The sequence below is a fragment of the Erinaceus europaeus genome, chromosome 22 (assembly GCF_950295315.1).
Source record: "Erinaceus europaeus chromosome 22, mEriEur2.1, whole genome shotgun sequence".
NCBI classification, from domain to species: Eukaryota; Metazoa; Chordata; class Mammalia; order Eulipotyphla; family Erinaceidae; genus Erinaceus; species Erinaceus europaeus.
Window position 1 is genome coordinate 381,211 of NC_080183.1, and position 18,000 is coordinate 399,210.

General features: G+C 58.5%; 1 protein-coding gene across 2 annotated transcripts in view; it reads right to left on the minus strand.

The window, feature by feature from the left end:
- RIN3 (Ras and Rab interactor 3) overlaps positions 1-18,000 on the minus strand; it is a 70,230-nt gene that overhangs the window by 24,503 nt on the left and 27,727 nt on the right. For both annotated transcript variants that reach the window (XM_060180921.1, XM_060180920.1), the window contains exons 3-5: positions 17,129-17,246; positions 9,493-9,565; positions 1,189-1,280 (exon numbers count right to left, since the gene is read on the minus strand). In XM_060180921.1, the coding sequence (XP_060036904.1) occupies positions 1,189-1,280; positions 9,493-9,565; positions 17,129-17,246 (283 nt within the window). The remainder of the gene's footprint in view (positions 1-1,188; positions 1,281-9,492; positions 9,566-17,128; positions 17,247-18,000) is intronic.

Genomic DNA, 18,000 nt, shown 5'->3' on the forward strand with positions numbered 1-18,000 from the left:
TTGGTTCAATCCCCACTGTTTCATGATATGTTTTTGCTCCACCCCCCCTCCTTGTCACACCCTGATCCTCTCCTTGTCACACTCTGATTGTCACCAGTCACTTTTCTCTCCACCCTCTCTATGTCACACCTTGTTTCCACCCTACTTGGCAAGTATATATAAAGACAGCATTGTGAGTTTTAGAGTACTTTACCTTTAGTTTAGCTCAGCTCGGCTTAGATTGTGCATGAATAAAGAGATACTGCTTACAGCTCAACTATGAGTCCCTGGTCGTCTGTTACCTGCCCGTGAAGCCAGCCCGGCGAAAACAACATAACCCGTCGAAAACGACAGTCTCCCAGTTTCTCTCTCTCTGAAATGCTGCAGTTTTGTTTCTTCCTCTCTGAACTGAAATCAACAAAAAGTCAGCCTGGAGCCTCGGTGTGAGGCCCTGGTGCCGTTCTCGAAACTACAGAAAGCAGGTGCATATACCATGACAGGGACATCGCCTCAAGCACTGCCGTCAAAATGTCGCCCAGGCCCCTACACACCACGTGGCCTTCTAAGGTCTTGTATTTGGCTCAGCAAGTCAGCCTGTGAACCCTGAACAGACCCAGCTCCCCCGGAGCAGCGAGACTAAGAGGCCCCACACACCAGAGACCCCCGAGTCTGGTCTCAGCCTGAGATGGCCTCTGTGAGATGGCGTGAGGGGGTCCTGGGACCCCGGTTCCTTTCGGTTGGTTTGTTTGCTTTTTGCAAGCCTAGAGCCTTATATATGTATGAGTCCACCACTTTAGGCTGACTTTCCATTCAGAGAGATAGACAGACAGACAGACAGACAGAGAGGGGAGGACCCCCCCCAGCACTGCTCCACCATCCATGGAGCTTCCTCCAGTGCAGAAATGCCAGGCTAGAACCCAGCCCCCAGGGCAAGCTCACTTCCTGTCCATCCTGCCCTCAAGATGCTGGCACTCACCCAGGCCCCCTGTCCCCATGTCCCCACAGATGCCGGCACTTACCCAGGCCCCCGTCCCCATGTCCCCACAGAGGCCGGCACTCACCCATGCTCCCTGTCCCCCTGTTCCCCTGTCCCCACAGAGGCCAGCACCTACCCTGGCCCCATATGTCCCCCTGTCCCCCTGTCCCCAAAGAGGCCAGCACCTACCCAGGCCCCACATGTCCCCCTGTCCCCATGAGGCTGGCACTCACTCAGGCCCAGGTTGGCAATGGTCTCCAGGTCGGCGAAGCTCTTGGCCTCCAGGACAGCCTGGGGCAGCCTCAGCGTGAAGGGCAGCAAATCTCTGTGGAGACACGAGGTCACTCAGGTAGGAGTCCATGAGTCCATTCAGGCCCCACAGCCAGGAAGGAGACGTCCGGCAGCCTCCTGGTGGGGGGGGCAGGTGCAAAGCCCCCAGGCCAAAGGGGCCAGCAAGGGGTCCAGATGTTCCTTGGAAGTGGGGAGGTCTCCACTCCCTTCCTCCCAGCCCAGGGGTATTCCCAGTCAGTGGGAAGTTGGGGAGTGCCTGCTGAGAGCTTAGAAGACGCCGGGTCTGCCTGCACAGGGGCAAAGTGGTGACCCGGGCCCACCCTGAGGAACTGAAAACAGCACCCACTGGAGGGTGGGCATGCGCTGACCCCTCACACACAGCGGCCTCCCAGGCCAGCACCTCTGTAGTGGGTGTCTGCACTCCCGCCGGATAGGTGAGGCCGTGAGTCACTAACTGAAGAGCTGGAATTCTCAGAATTGATGCCAGGCATCTACCACCCAGCACCCTCTATCACCCATCCTGCCATGCACCATCCACCACCCACCCTCTATCACCCATCCTGCCATGCACCATCCACCACCACCCTCTATCACCCATCCTGCCATGCACCATCCACCACCCTCTATCACCCATCCTGCCATGCACCATCCACCACCCACCCTCTATCACCCATCCTGCCATGCACCATCCACCCACCCTCTATCACCCATCCTGCCATGCACCATCCACCACCCACCCTCTATCACCCATCCTGCCATGCACCATCCACTCACCACCCTCTATCACCCATCCTGCCATGCACCATCCACCACCACCCACTATCACCCATCCTGCCATGCACCATCCACCCACCACCCTCTATCACCCATCCTGCCATGCACCATCCACCACCCACCCTCTATCACCCATCCTGCCATGCACCATCCACCCACCCTCTATCACCCATCCTGCCATGCACCATCCACCACCACCCTCTATCACCCATCCTGCCATGCACCATCCACCCACCCTCTATCACCCATCCTGCCATGCACCATCCACCACCACCCTCTATCACCCATCCTGCCATGCACCATCCACCACCACCCTCTATCACCCATCCTGCCATGCACCATCCACTCACCACCCTCTATCACCCATCCTGCCATGCACCATCCACCACCACCCTCTATCACCCATCCTGCCATGCACCATCCACCACCACCCTCTATCACCCATCCCGCCATGCACCATCCACCACCACCCTCTATCACCCATCCCGCCATGCACCATCCACCACCACCCTCTATCACCCATCCTGCCATGCACCATCCACCACCCTCTATCACCCATCCTGCCATGCACCATCCACCACCCACCCTCTATCACCCATCCTGCCATGCACCATCCACCACCACCCTCTATCACCCATCCTGCCATGCACCATCCACCACCACCCTCTATCACCCATCCCGCCATGCACCATCCACCACCACCCTCTATCACCCATCCCGCCATGCACCATCCACCACCACCCTCTATCACCCATCCCGCCATGCACCATCCACCACCACCCTCTATCACCCATCCTGCCATGCACCATCCACCACCCTCTATCACCCATCCTGCCATGCACCATCCACCACCCACCCTCTATCACCCATCCTGCCATGCACCATCCACCCACCCTCTATCACCCATCCTGCCATGCACCATCCACCACCCACCCTCTATCACCCATCCTGCCATGCACCATCCACTCACCACCCTCTATCACCCATCCTGCCATGCACCATCCACCACCCTCTATCACCCATCCTGCCATGCACCATCCACCACCACCCACTATCACCCATCCTGCCATGCACCATCCACCCACCACCCTCTATCACCCATCCTGCCATGCACCATCCACCACCCACCCTCTATCACCCATCCTGCCATGCACCATCCACCCACCCTCTATCACCCATCCTGCCATGCACCATCCACTCACCACCCTCTATCACCCATCCTGCCATGCACCATCCACCACCCTCTATCACCCATCCTGCCATGCACCATCCACCACCACCCACTATCACCCATCCTGCCATGCACCATCCACCACCACCCTCTATCACCCATCCTGCCATGCACCATCCACCCACCCTCTATCACCCATCCTGCCATGCACCATCCACCACCACCCTCTATCACCCATCCTGCCATGCACCATCCACCACCACCCTCTATCACCCATCCTGCCATGCACCATCCACTCACCACCCTCTATCACCCATCCTGCCATGCACCATCCACCACCACCCTCTATCACCCATCCTGCCATGCACCATCCACCACCACCCTCTATCACCCATCCCGCCATGCACCATCCACCACCACCCTCTATCACCCATCCCGCCATGCACCATCCACCCACCCTCTATCACCCATCCTGCCATGCACCATCCACCACCCTCTATCACCCATCCTGCCATGCACCATCCACCACCACCCTCTATCACCCATCCTGCCATGCACCATCCACCCACCACCCTCTATCACCCATCCTGCCATGCACCATCCACTCACCCTCTATCACCCATCCTGCCATGCACCATCCACCCACCACCCTCTATCACCCATCCTGCCATGCACCATCCACCCACCCTCTATCACCCATCCTGCCATTCACCATCCACCCACCACCCTCTATCACCCATCCTGCCATGCACCATCCACCACCCACCCTCTATCACCCATCCTGCCATGCACCATCCACCACCACCCTCTATCACCCATCCCGCCATGCACCATCCACCACCACCCTCTATCACCCATCCCGCCATGCACCATCCACCACCACCCTCTATCACCCATCCTGCCATGCACCATCCACCCACCACCCTCTATCACCCATCCTGCCATGCACCATCCACTCACCCTCTATCACCCATCCTGCCAGGCACCATCCACCCACCACCCTCTATCACCCATCCTGCCATGCACCATCCACCCACCCTCTATCACCCATCCTGCCATGCACCATCCACCCACCCTCTATCACCCATCCTGCCATGCACCATCCACCACCCACCCTCTATCACCCATCCTGCCATGCACCATCCACCCACCCTCTATCACCCATCCTGCCATGCACCATCCACCACCCTCTATCACCCATCCTGCCATGCACCATCCACCACCACCCTCTATCACCCATCCCGCCATGCGCCATCCACTCACCACCCTCTATCACCCATCCTGCCATGCACCATCCACCACCACCCTCTATCACCCATCCTGCCATGCACCATCCACCCACCACCCTCTATCACCCATCCTGCCATGCACCATCCACTCACCCACCCTCTATCACCCATCCCGCCATGCACCATCCACCACCACCCTCTATCACCCATCCTGCCATGCACCATCCACCCACCACCCTCTATCACCCATCCTGCCATGCACCATCCACCCACCCTCTATCACCCATCCTGCCATGCACCATCCACCCACCACCCTCTATCACCCATCCTGCCATGCACCATCCACCCACCCTCTATCACCCATCCTGCCATGCACCATCCACCCACCACCCTCTATCACCCATCCTGCCATGCACCATCCACTCACCCTCTATCACCCATCCTGCCATGAACCATCCACCACCCTCTATCACCCATCCTGCCATGCACCATACACCCACCACCCTCTATCACCCATCCTGCCATGCACCATCCACCCACCCTCTATCACCCATCCCGCCATGCACCATCCACCCACCCTCTATCACCCATCCTGCCATGCACCATCCACCACCCTCTATCACCCATCCTGCCATGCGCCATCCACCACCACCCTCTATCACCCATCCTGCCATGCACCATCCACCACCACCCTCTATCACCCATCCTGCCATGCACCATCCACCACCACCCTCTATCACCCATCCTGCCATGCACCATCCACCCACCACCCTCTATCACCCATCCTGCCATGCACCATCCACCCACCACCCTCTATCACCCATCCTGCCATGCACCATCCACCCACCCTCTATCACCCATCCTGCCATGCACCATCCACCCACCACCCTCTATCACCCATCCTGCCATGCACCATCCACCACCCACCCTCTATCACCCATCCTGCCATGCACCATCCACCACCACCCTCTATCACCCATCCTGCCATGCACCATCCACCCACCACCCTCTATCACCCATCCTGCCATGCACCATCCACCACCACCCTCTATCACCCATCCTGCCATGCACCATCCACCCACCCTCTATCACCCATCCTGCCATGCACCATCCACCCACCACCCTCTATCACCCATCCTGCCATGCACCATCCACCCACCCTCTATCACCCATCCTGCCATGCACCATCCACCCACCACCCTCTATCACCCATCCTGCCATGCACCATCCACCCACCCTCTATCACCCATCCTGCCATGCACCATCCACCACCCACCCTCTATCACCCATCCTGCCATGCACCATCCACCCACCCTCTATCACCCATCCTGCCATGCACCATCCACCACCCTCTATCACCCATCCTGCCATGCACCATCCACCACCACCCTCTATCACCCATCCCGCCATGCGCCATCCACTCACCACCCTCTATCACCCATCCTGCCATGCACCATCCACCACCACCCTCTATCACCCATCCTGCCATGCACCATCCACCCACCATCCTCTATCACCCATCCTGCCATGGACCATCCACTCACCCACCCTCTATCACCCATCCCGCCATGCACCATCCACCACCACCCTCTATCACCCATCCTGCCATGCACCATCCACCACCCTCTATCACCCATCCTGCCATGCACCATCCACCCACCACCCTCTATCACCCATCCTGCCATGCACCATCCACTCACCCTCTATCACCCATCCTGCCATGAACCATCCACCACCCTCTATCACCCATCCTGCCATGCACCATACACCCACCACCCTCTATCACCCATCCTGCCATGCACCATCCACCCACCCTCTATCACCCATCCCGCCATGCACCATCCACCCACCCTCTATCACCCATCCTGCCATGCACCATCCACCACCCTCTATCACCCATCCTGCCATGCGCCATCCACCACCACCCTCTATCACCCATCCTGCCATGCACCATCCACCACCACCCTCTATCACCCATCCTGCCATGCACCATCCACCACCACCCTCTATCACCCATCCTGCCATGCACCATCCACCCATCACCCTCTATCACCCATCCTGCCATGCACCATCCACTCACCCTCTATCACCCATCCTGCCATGCACCATCCACCCACCACCCTCTATCACCCATCCTGCCATGCACCATCCACCCACCCTCTATCACCCATCCTGCCATGCACCATCCACCCACCACCCTCTATCACCCATCCTGCCATGCACCATCCACCACCCACCCTCTATCACCCATCCTGCCATGCACCATCCACCACCACCCTCTATCACCCATCCTGCCATGCACCATCCACCCACCCTCTATCACCCATCCTGCCATGCACCATCCACCCACCACCCTCTATCACCCATCCTGCCATGCACCATCCACCCACCCTCTATCACCCATCCTGCCATGCACCATCCACCCACCACCCTCTATCACCCATCCTGCCATGCACCATCCACTCACCCTCTATCACCCATCCTGCCATGAACCATCCACCACCCTCTATCACCCATCCTGCCATGCACCATACACCCACCACCCTCTATCACCCATCCTGCCATGCACCATCCACCCACCCTCTATCACCCATCCCGCCATGCACCATCCACCCACCCTCTATCACCCATCCTGCCATGCACCATCCACCACCCTCTATCACCCATCCTGCCATGCGCCATCCACCACCACCCTCTATCACCCATCCTGCCATGCACCATCCACCACCACCCTCTATCACCCATCCTGCCATGCGCCATCCACCACCACCCTCTATCACCCATCCTGCCATGCACCATCCACCCACCACCCTCTATCACCCATCCTGCCATGCACCATCCACTCACCCTCTATCACCCATCCTGCCATGCACCATCCACCCACCACCCTCTATCACCCATCCTGCCATGCACCATCCACCACCCTCTATCACCCATCCTGCCATGCACCATCCACCCACCACCCTCTATCACCCATCCTGCCATGCACCATCCACCACCCACCCTCTATCACCCATCCTGCCATGCACCATCCACCACCACCCTCTATCACCCATCCTGCCATGCACCATCCACTCACCACCCTCTATCACCCATCCTGCCATGCACCATCCACCACCCACCCTCTATCACCCATCCTGCCATGCACCATCCACCCACCACCCTCTATCACCCATCCTGCCATGCACCATCCACCCACCCTCTATCACCCATCCTGCCATGCACCATCCACCCACCACCCTCTATCACCCATCCTGCCATGCACCATCCACCACCACCCTCTATCACCCATCCTGCCATGCACCATCCACCACCACCCTCTATCACCCATCCTGCCATGCACCATCCACCACCACCCTCTATCACCCATCCTGCCATGCACCATCCACCCACCACCCTCTATCACCCATCCTGCCATGCACCATCCACCACCCTCTATCACCCATCCTGCCATGCACCATCCACCACCACCCTCTATCACCCATCCTGCCATGCACCATCCACCACCCACCCTCTATCACCCATCCTGCCATGCACCATCCACCACCACCCTCTATCACCCATCCTGCCATGCACCATCCACCCACCACCCTCTATCACCCATCCCGCCATGCACCATCCACCACCACCCTCTATCACCCATCCTGCCATGCACCATCCACCACCCTCTATCACCCATCCTGCCATGCACCATCCACCACCCACCCTCTATCACCCATCCTGCCATGCACCATCCACCCACCCACCCTCTATCACCCATCCTGCCATGCACCATCCACCCACCACCCTCTATCACCCATCCTGCCATGCACCATCCACCACCACCCTCTATCACCCATCCTGCCATGCACCATCCACCCACCACCCTCTATCACCCATCCTGCCATGCACCATCCACCACCACCCTCTATCACCCATCCTGCCATGCACCATCCACCACCCTCTATCACCTATCCTGCCATGCACCATCCACCCACCCACCCTCTATCACCCATCCCGCCATGCACCATCCACCTACCCTCCCTCTATCACCCATCCTGCCATGCACCATCCACCACCCACCCTCTATCACCCACCACCCATCTTATCATCTACCACCTACCACCCATCCGCCCAGCCACCGACACACCCACCCGTCCACCCACACATCCATCCATTCTCTATCACCCACCCCCCATTCCTGTAAACCATCTGCCACCACCCATCTCATCGTCTGCCATCCGTCCTCCCGCCCACTGCGACCACCCTCATGCACAGTGGGGCTGGCAGCTAACTTGCCGGGACATGCAAAGGGCCTGGAGGGGGGAGGGGGCTGTGGGTGTGGGAGACACACGTCAGAGCTGCTGAGAGCACACGTTGGGGCAACTGGAGCGAGGCCCAGGGCTCTGGGGCTTTATCTCCCTCCCTTGGCCTCAGTGCCCCATCTATAGCCTGGGTCCTTGCACTCACCTCATGGCCTCATGGATCTGGAGGCCATACAGGGTGCTATGGCCACCTGCAAGGCCTCCATTCGCATCACCCTGTCTGCCATGGGGCCTGGGAGGCCCCTGACGGAGGGGAGGGCTCTGGGGTGAGCAGTGTGGACGGCCTCCCTGTAGCAGGGAGCGGTGAGCCCCGAGCCTGGGACAGCCTGTGAGGCCTGCGCCCGTCAGGGCTCAGCGGTTGGAGCCGCTGGCCCGTGACTGGCAGCCGGTCCCGAGGGTTAGCAGACTGACACCCACCCCACCCGGCAGCTGCCGAGCGGAGCTGCACTCTCTCCCGGAGGAGGGGGTCGGCATTTTCTGTGCCTGACAGGAAGTGGCTTCTTCAGCCCTGCACCCACCAGGTCCACCCACACAGGACCCCGAGATCCGGAACTCAGGAAGTTGAGTGATGAACAGGAAGTGAGCCAGGTGGCGCCGAGCGAGGGGCTTAGCAGCTAGTTGAACACACCCCGAGGCACCACCCCCTTCAGGGCCACCAGGGCAGAGGCAGGGACTGGGTCCTTCTTGCATGACCTCTCTGCTCTGGGGCCTTTGCTGTGACGCCATCACCCACCCAAGCCAGCCTGGACACACGCCCGGTCTACGCACCTGCTGACACAGTAGAACGCGACCAGTCTGAAGATGTCCTCAAACACCAGGACGGAGCCTTCCAGGTACAGGACTGAGGAGAGAAGGGGCAGGGCTGAGTGTCTGTGTGGCAGCACCACAATGGACAAGTTTCCAGCAGACGGGGCAGCACTATAGGAAAGGTGACAGAGAAGAATCTGGTCGGCAGGTGCACAGGCTGCGAGTGCCAGGAGCTGGTGGGCACTGAGCCTGACACTGCAGACCCAAGCCGTACTTTGGGCCTCGCCCTGAGAAGAGAGGCCTCACCCCCAGGGCCTCTGACTCCCAGTCCTGGGCTGTGCCCAACAAGGAGCTCCCTGTGCCCAGCCCTCACCAAGAACCTTCTCCCTCCTCCCCCTCTGGGAATGAGCCCGTGGCTTCCAGCATTAAGACACCACTGCTGGTGGTCTCCTCAGTGAAGGAAGCACATTGAGGCCTGGCCGGCGACTCTCACGGAAAGAGTTTATCTGAAAAAGCCTGAGGGGATCCCTCACCCATACAGGAAGGTTTACCCCTGCCGGCACTGGACAACCTGACCAGAAACATCTCTACATGGGTCATCAACCCTATGCCACGCCAGAAGTCAATCGACACAGGACCCTGAACGATGCCTGGCCTCCCCGAGGTGCAGCTCTTACCTCGAGCTTGTCACTCTGCCGGGAGAGCCTGACTGAACTGTCCTCTGTCTGCCCTCCCGACTCCACCTGCTTCTCAGTGTCGCCTACTTCCAGCACAGGGCGCTAAACCCTGGGAGGGCAACGGGGCAGCCCCTCTGCTGTCATCTGGGTCACACATTTCTAGCACCCAGGGATGATCATTTCATTCTTTATGAGGACGAGAGAAAGTGACTCCAATCTCAAGCGGAGGCAGGACTCGAACCCAGAGCCTGCATGGCTTGGTGAGGCTTGTGCCTGCCGGTGTTTCTCCACTCCTCCGGGCACCAGCTGCTGGAGAAGCACACGGACTCACTATAGTTCCTGTTTCCTGAGGTTCCTCTAGTGTCAGAGGGCAGAACCTGGGTTGGGGCTGGCTCCACGCCCAGGTCCCCGGTGTGACTGGGTCCACCCCGACCCTTCCAGCAAGTCTCAGGCCCTCACCTGCATCCCACCATGCCAAGCACCCCAGGGTGCTCCCCGCCGGTGTGGGAGAGGTACCCGGGAATGCAGCCCCCACAGCCAGGTTCTGATATTGATCGGTTTCTTTTTTTTTTTGCTGGCAGAGTCTTGAACCTGCATCCTCAGGGAGGTAACAGGGGGGTTGGCTAGGTGGCCTCCTTCCCAGCATCTTGGCTCTTACATGAACATTATATATGGGGGCCGACCCAGCGGGGACACCAGTTTGAACTGTCTGAAGACATCTGCTCATAATAACTAAACACGATTGTTCTAATTTGTCATTTTTAAGCTTTATTTATTTATTGGGTAGAGACAGTCAGAAATGGAGAGAGACAGACACATGCAGCCCTGCTACACACTCCTGAAGCTTTCCCCAGGCAGGGGGACCTTGATGTACACCCAGGTCCTTGCACGAGGTGACAGGTGTGCAATTGCCCCAAACATGAATTTCTTTAAATCTTTTTTTAAGCCTGATTGTTTTCTGAAGTTGATACTCATCAACTACTTATGCTGTGACTGGGTCCACTGAGATGAGTACACTAAGATGGGTATAAACGTTTGAGAGTACGGACAATTGAATATAGACACTTGAGAGTATAGGCACTTGAGAGTATAGACACTTGAGAGTATAGACACTAGAGAGCATAGACACTTGAGAGTATAGACACTTGAGAGTATAGACACTAGAGAGTATAGACACTTGAGAGTATAGACACTTGAGAGTATAGACACTAGAGAGTATAGACACTAGAGAGTATAGACACTAGAGAGTATAGACACTTGAGAGTATAGACACCTGAGAGTGTAGAAACCTGACAGTATAGACACTTGACAGTATAGACACTTGACAGTATAGACACTTGAGAGTGTAGACACTTGGGAGTATAGGCACTTGAGAGTATAGACACTTGAGAGTATAGACACTTGAGAGTATAGGAACTTGAGTATACACACATGAGAGTATAGGCATCTGAGAGCAAAGACACTAGAGAGCATAGACACTTGAGAGTATAGGAACTTGAGTATACACACATGAGAGTATAGGCATCTGAGAGCATAGACACTAGAGAGCATAGACACTAGAGAGTATAGACACTTGAGAGTATAGGAACTTGAGTGTACACACATGAGAGTATAGGCATCTGAGAGCATAGACACTAGAGAGCATAGACACTTGAGAGTATAGACACTTGATAGTATAGATGAGAGTGAGGACACCTGAGAGTATAGACACCTGAGAATATAGACACTTGAGAGTATAGACAGAGTGTAGACACCTGAGAGTGTAGACACCTGAGAGTATAGACACTTGAGAGTATAGACGAGAGTGTAGACACCTGAGAGTATAGACACCTGAGAGTATAGACACCTGAGAGTATAGACACTCGAGAGCATAGACACTCGAGAGCATAGACACTCGAGAGCATAGACACTCGAGAGCATAGACACTCGAGAGTATAGACACTCGAGAGTATAGGCACTCGAGAGCATAGGCACTCGAGAGCATAGACACTCGAGAGTATAGACACTTGAGAGTATAGACACTTGAGAGTATAGACACTAGAGAGCATAGACACTCGAGAGCATAGACACTTGAGAGCATAGACACTTGAGAGCATAGACACTAGAGAGCATAGACACTAGAGAGCATAGACACTTGTGAGTATAGACACTTGAGAGTATAGACACTTGAGAGTATAGACACTTGAGAGTATAGGAACTTGAGTATACACACATGAGAGTATAGGCATCTGAGAGCATAGACACTAGAGAGCATAGACTAGAGACCATAGACACTTGAGAGCATAGACACTTGAGAGCATAGATACTAGAGAGTATAGACACTAGAGAGTATAGACACTAGAGTATAGACACTTGAGAGCATAGACGCTAGAGAGCATAGACGCTAGAGAGCATAGACACTAGAGAGCATAGACACTAGAGAGTATAGACACTAGAGAGTGTCTCGGGGAGCGGTGGGCTGTCCGGGCGTGGCGTCCCAACAGTGAGTGTCTTCGTTGTTTATCCCTCTTTTCTGCCTGAGACGTTTTCACTCAAGCACAGGCAGAATCTCGCGCCAGCAGCCTGAGGCACGTGACCAAAGGGAGTCAAGGAGTTAAGCCTAAGAGTAATGGGGACGTATTTCCTGGGAACTCGGGCACCTGGGTGGGACCCTGGTCTGTACCCACTGATTTTGGCAACTTCATTCAGAGACAGAGAGACAGAGACAGAGAGGCCACAGCAGGCACTGCCATCAGTTCCGCAGAGCCAGAAATCGAGCCCACGGCCCCACGCACGCAAGGCCTATGCTCTACAGTACCTGAGTCTCTCCCCACTGAGGCTCCAGAGGCCCCTCACGAGCGCCAGGCAGAACCAGCCCCAGGGGTCGCTGCACATGCACACCAACCACTAGGCTGAAACCACAGCTAGACATTACTATTCTTATTTCATCTATTTACTCTGGATAAAGACAGAGAATCTGAGAGGGAAGGGAGAGACACAGAAGGAAAGAGACCCTCCTGCAGATGGAGACTGGGGGCCTGAACCCAGGTCCTTGCGCACCCTAACCTGTGCGCTCTACTGAGTAAACACCACCAGGCCCCTCGGCTGGCTTCCTTTCAGCGGCGGCAGGAATGAACCAGCCAGTAAAAGCCCCACAGCCCAGGATGCTCCTTGATGCAGGTTCTCTGGTCCCCACCCTTTGCCCCCACCCTTATGTCCCCCTCAGTCTGTGTCCCCACCCTGCGTCCCCCTCAGCATGTGCCCCCCACCCTGCATCCCCCCAGCCTGCACCCCCACCCTCTATGTCCCCCACCCCCCAGCCCGTCTGCTGGCTCTCTGCCCACCCCCACATCTAGCCTCTGAGGGTCCCAGATGAGGCCCAGTGGCTGTCAGCAGAGCGCAGCACAGAGAGCCAACAGATGGGGACACTTGTTCCCAAGAGCCGCCACCCCCAGGCTGCCCACCTGCTCTGGGGCAGGGGGGCGGGTTCTCATCCCACTGGACCTGGCCTGGCTGGACAACCTGTTTTTGTTTTTTTACCATTTTGTTGTTTGTTTGTTTTTAAAGATTTGTTTAGGGTTGGAGAGATATGATGGTCTGTGAAAGACTTTTGTGCCTGAGGCTCCGAGGTCCCAGGTTCAAGCCCTGGTACCACCAGAAGCCAGGGCTGAGCAGGGCTCTGGTACAAGTCTGTCGATAAACCTTAGAAACGTTACCGTGGGGCCTTGCACATGCCTGGAGCCGCTGAGCTCCTGTGCCAAATGCTGCATTTCATCTAGAGGAAGCAGCAGCGAGGACAGAAGGTCCTCAGCACACTCCTGCCCCAGTGCACCGGAGCCACAGAGCCACCAGCTGGGCCGCCGCTCGGGGTCTGCAGACACTGGACAGGTGGCTAGAGGGGAGGGCGGTGGGCAGAGCACAGGACCTGCCTGTGTGGGCCCTGGGTTCAATCCCTGGGACCGTGCCTGCTGGCCTCCGTTGCATTTTCTCCCATGACATCAAGAAGCAGGTCTTCCTCGAGAAGAAACCACTCTTCACGAAGCACAGGGAGCGCAGAGGGGGGTGCCGAACCAGCCTCCTTCAAAACGAGACCAGCCACTCGCTTCTGGGGGGTCCCCTGTGTCCTCCCTTTGGCCCGGCTCTGGGTGGGGAACCCCGACAAAGGCCGCAGCTTCCTCCTTAAGGCTCCCGTGGCCCCGGGAGGACTGAGAACATCCTGCCTCAGGGAGGAGGGATCCCCCATACTCTGGGGGTTTCCCAGAGCCCAGCCCATGTGGGCAGCATCACTCCACCAGGAGGACCGATAACAACAGCAATAATAATAACAGCGAGCACGGCCCTCCCCCCCCCCCATGTGCTGGGCTGCCCTAAGCACTGGCTCAGCACCTCACTGAGCTCCAGGCCCTCAGCTTCTCCCCGGGTGTCTGGCTGGACCAGTCTCCCAGGCTCCCTTGCTGTGGGAAGCAGCCATATGATGTGGAGACAGGCGAGGCACACCCGCTTCCAGCCTGTTGGTGCAGAATCCACCCCAGGAAACCAGAGGCTTCAAGTTCAAGGTGGCAGAGCCAGGGCCCCAGATGAGCCTCCGAGGCCCAAGAATTGGCCATGGGCAGGACACTGACCCCATCTCTCTGTCCTCCTATGGCAGCTGCCCAAGCAAGACTGTCACCCCCACAGGCACTGCTGCTGTCACCCCCTCGGTCTAACGCGGACAAGTGGGGGCTCTGTTCTGACCCAGGACAGGACACCTGCAGAGAGCAGACGTGCAGCAGGAGTGAGGACACTGACTCTGTGAGGACCCCGTCCACCCCCAGGAGCCGGCATCTGCTCTTCCTCCTCGTCCTGTCCCCGCGGGGACGGGAAGCCCTCACAACCCCGGCTCCCTCCTGAATGGCGCCCTTCCTCCCTCAGACAGCAGGTGAGGTCTGCGTCCCTCCCACCCGCTGTGCCCCCAGCAGATGGGCGCCCTGAGGCCAGCACTCTCTTCATCTCTCAGCTTAGAGAGAGGCTCCTGGGATGTCTAGCAACTGTCTCAGGAATGCTGAGGGCGTACTGGCGACGTCTGGTCGGTGTGTCGTTATGTAGCCCTGTGCCGCACATCTCCTTAGCGCCCACCGTGCGCGGCCAGCAGCCGTCCTCTCCCTTCCTGCCATCACTCTGCTGTTAACGCGGGAAGGGGCGCCCACAGCCCCGGTGCTGGCTCCGTTTGCTTGTCTTCCGATAGAGGGTGAGAGGCGGAGAGAAGGAGAGACGCCCGCAGCCCTGTTCCACCTTCCTAAAACTCTGCCCAGTTCTTGTGCAGGGCACTGTGTGCACTCTGCTGGGAGTCGCCACCCGGCCCCACCCCAAGATCTTCCGAGTGACCAGGAAACTCAGCAGGTAGAGTGAAGGGCTTGCATGAAAGGTCCCAGGTCTGACCCTTGGCACTGCATATGGCAGGGCTGAGAGGTGCTTTGCGCTCTCTCTCGTGCTCTCTCTCTCTCTCTCTCCTCCATGAGTATATCAGTGAGTAGGAGGCCTCCAACAATGCATGAGCGGTTTACAATGTTTCTCACAGACTCCTGTGGACTTTAGTATCTGCCGTAGCCCGTGAGAGGAAGGGGAGCCCCAAGCCTTCCCCTGGTACTTATTTATTTCTCTTCCCACTGGACTGAGAGAATTGAGAGGGGAGAGAAAGAGACAACTGCAGATCTGCTTAGCCACTCGTGTCCCTCTGTAGGTGGGGACTGCGGGCTTGAACCCTGGTCCTCAAGTACGGGAAGGTGTGTACTCCATAGGGTGCCCGCCGCCCAGCCCCCTCCCTCATCAGCTCGAGCCTCAGAGGATTTCCAGCTGAGGTGAATCTGCACCTGGCAGCCCAGGTGGAGTTCCGTGTGTCCAAGTGCTAGCGGCCATCTGCCCTTCCCGCGGATCCGCGACACAGGCGGGGCCTATCCCCGACACTTGAGGAAACCGAGGCTCAGCGAGGTGATGCGACCTCCCCCAGATGGCGGCCGAGCACATGCCAGGCCATGAATACGACCTGGGTGCCCAACCTGGCCTCACTCGCCCTCCTGTCCCCAGCCTGGGCGTCTGCACAGTACCCAGTGCAACGCCAACTGGCCAGAGGGTACTTGTGGCTCCCCCCACCCCCAGTCTGGCCCCTCAGGCCTGGCAACCTCCTCCCAGTCTGCCCCCTCAGACCTGGCGGCTTCTCCCCCAGTCTGCCCCCTCAGGCCTGGCAGCTTCTCCCCCCCAGTCTGCCCCCTCAGACCTGGCGGCTTCTCCCCCCAGTCTGCCCCCTCAGGCCTGGCAGCTTCTCCCCCCCAGTCTGCCCCCTCAGACCTGGCGGCTTCTACCCCCCAGTCTGCCCCCTCAGACCAGGCAGCTTTTTCCCCCCAGTCTGCCCCCTCAGACCTGGCGGCTTCTACCCCCAATCTGCCCCCTCAGACCTGGCGGCTTCTACCCCCAATCTGCCCCCTCAGGCCTGGCAGCTTCTCCTCCCAGTCTGCCCCCTCAGACCTGGCAGCTTCTACCCCCAGTCTGCCCCCTCAGGCCTGGCAGCTTCTCCTCCCAGTCTGCCCCCTCAGACCTGGCAGCTTCTACCCCCAGTCTGCCCCCTCAGACCTGGCGGCTTCTCCCCCCCAGTCTGCCCCCTCAGACCAGGCAGCTTTTTCCCCCCAGTCTGCCCCCTCAGGCCTGGCAGCTTCTACTCCCAGTCTGCCCCCTCAGACCTGGCGGCTTCTCCCCCCCAGTCTGCCCCCTCAGACCTGGCGGCTTCTCCCCCCCAGTCTGCCCCCTCAGGCCTGGCAGCTTCTCCCCCCCAGTCTGCCCCCTCAGACCTGGCGGCTTCTACCCCCCAGTCTGCCCCCTCAGACCAGGCAGCTTTTTCCCCCCAGTCTGCCCCCTCAGGCCTGGCAGCTTCTACCCCCAGTCTGCCCCCTCAGGCCTGGCGGCTTCTCCCCCCACCCCTCAGGCCTGGTGGCACTGCCTGCACCCACAGGCCAGAGCACAGCACTTACTGGACCTCTCCTCTCGGATGGGGTACTCCAGCACCTTGGACACGCTGTCCCTCGGGCTGGGGACGTGGACACAGAGCACCAGGAGCTTCAGGCCGCCGTCCCTGCGCACCAGAAAGGCCTGCAATGAGAGCGGGGGAGCGGGAGACCCAGATCAGCGCGGGCAGGACCTAGGACACTGGGGAGCAGGAGTCACCTGGAACATCCCTGAAACAAGCAGGCAAGGAGGTGGGAGGTGGCAGTCGGGTGGTTGGCAGAACTAGGAATGCTGCCCCTGAGGGCCGAACATCACCTGGTCCATGACCCTGAGGGTCTATTTGCCACTGGGATGGAGGAGAGGCAGCTAAATCACTGCGCCCCACAGAGCCTGCACTGCAGCTAGGGACAGGGGAGAGTGTTTACAGTGACTCACTGCGCCCCACAGAGCCTGCACTGCAGCTAGGGGCTGGGGAGAGTGTTTACAGTGACTCACTGCGCCCCACAGAGCCTGCACTGCAGCTAGGGACAGGGGAGAGTGTTTACAGTGACTCACTGCACCCCACAGAGCCTGCACTGCAGCTAGGGGCTGGGGAGAGTGTTTACAGTGACTCACTGCGCCCCACAGAGCCTGCACTGCAGCTAGGGACAGGGGAGAGTGTTTACAGTGACTCACTGCGCCCCACAGAGCCTGCACTGCAGCTAGGGGCTGGGGAGAGTGTTTACAGTGACTCACTGCGCCCCACAGAGCCTGCACTGCAGCTAGGGACAGGGGAGAGTGTTTACAGTGACTCACTGCGCCCCACAGAGCCTGCACTGCAGCTAGGGGCTGGGGAGAGTGTTTACAGTGACTCACTGCGCCCCACAGAGCCTGCACTGCAGCTAGGGACAGGGGAGAG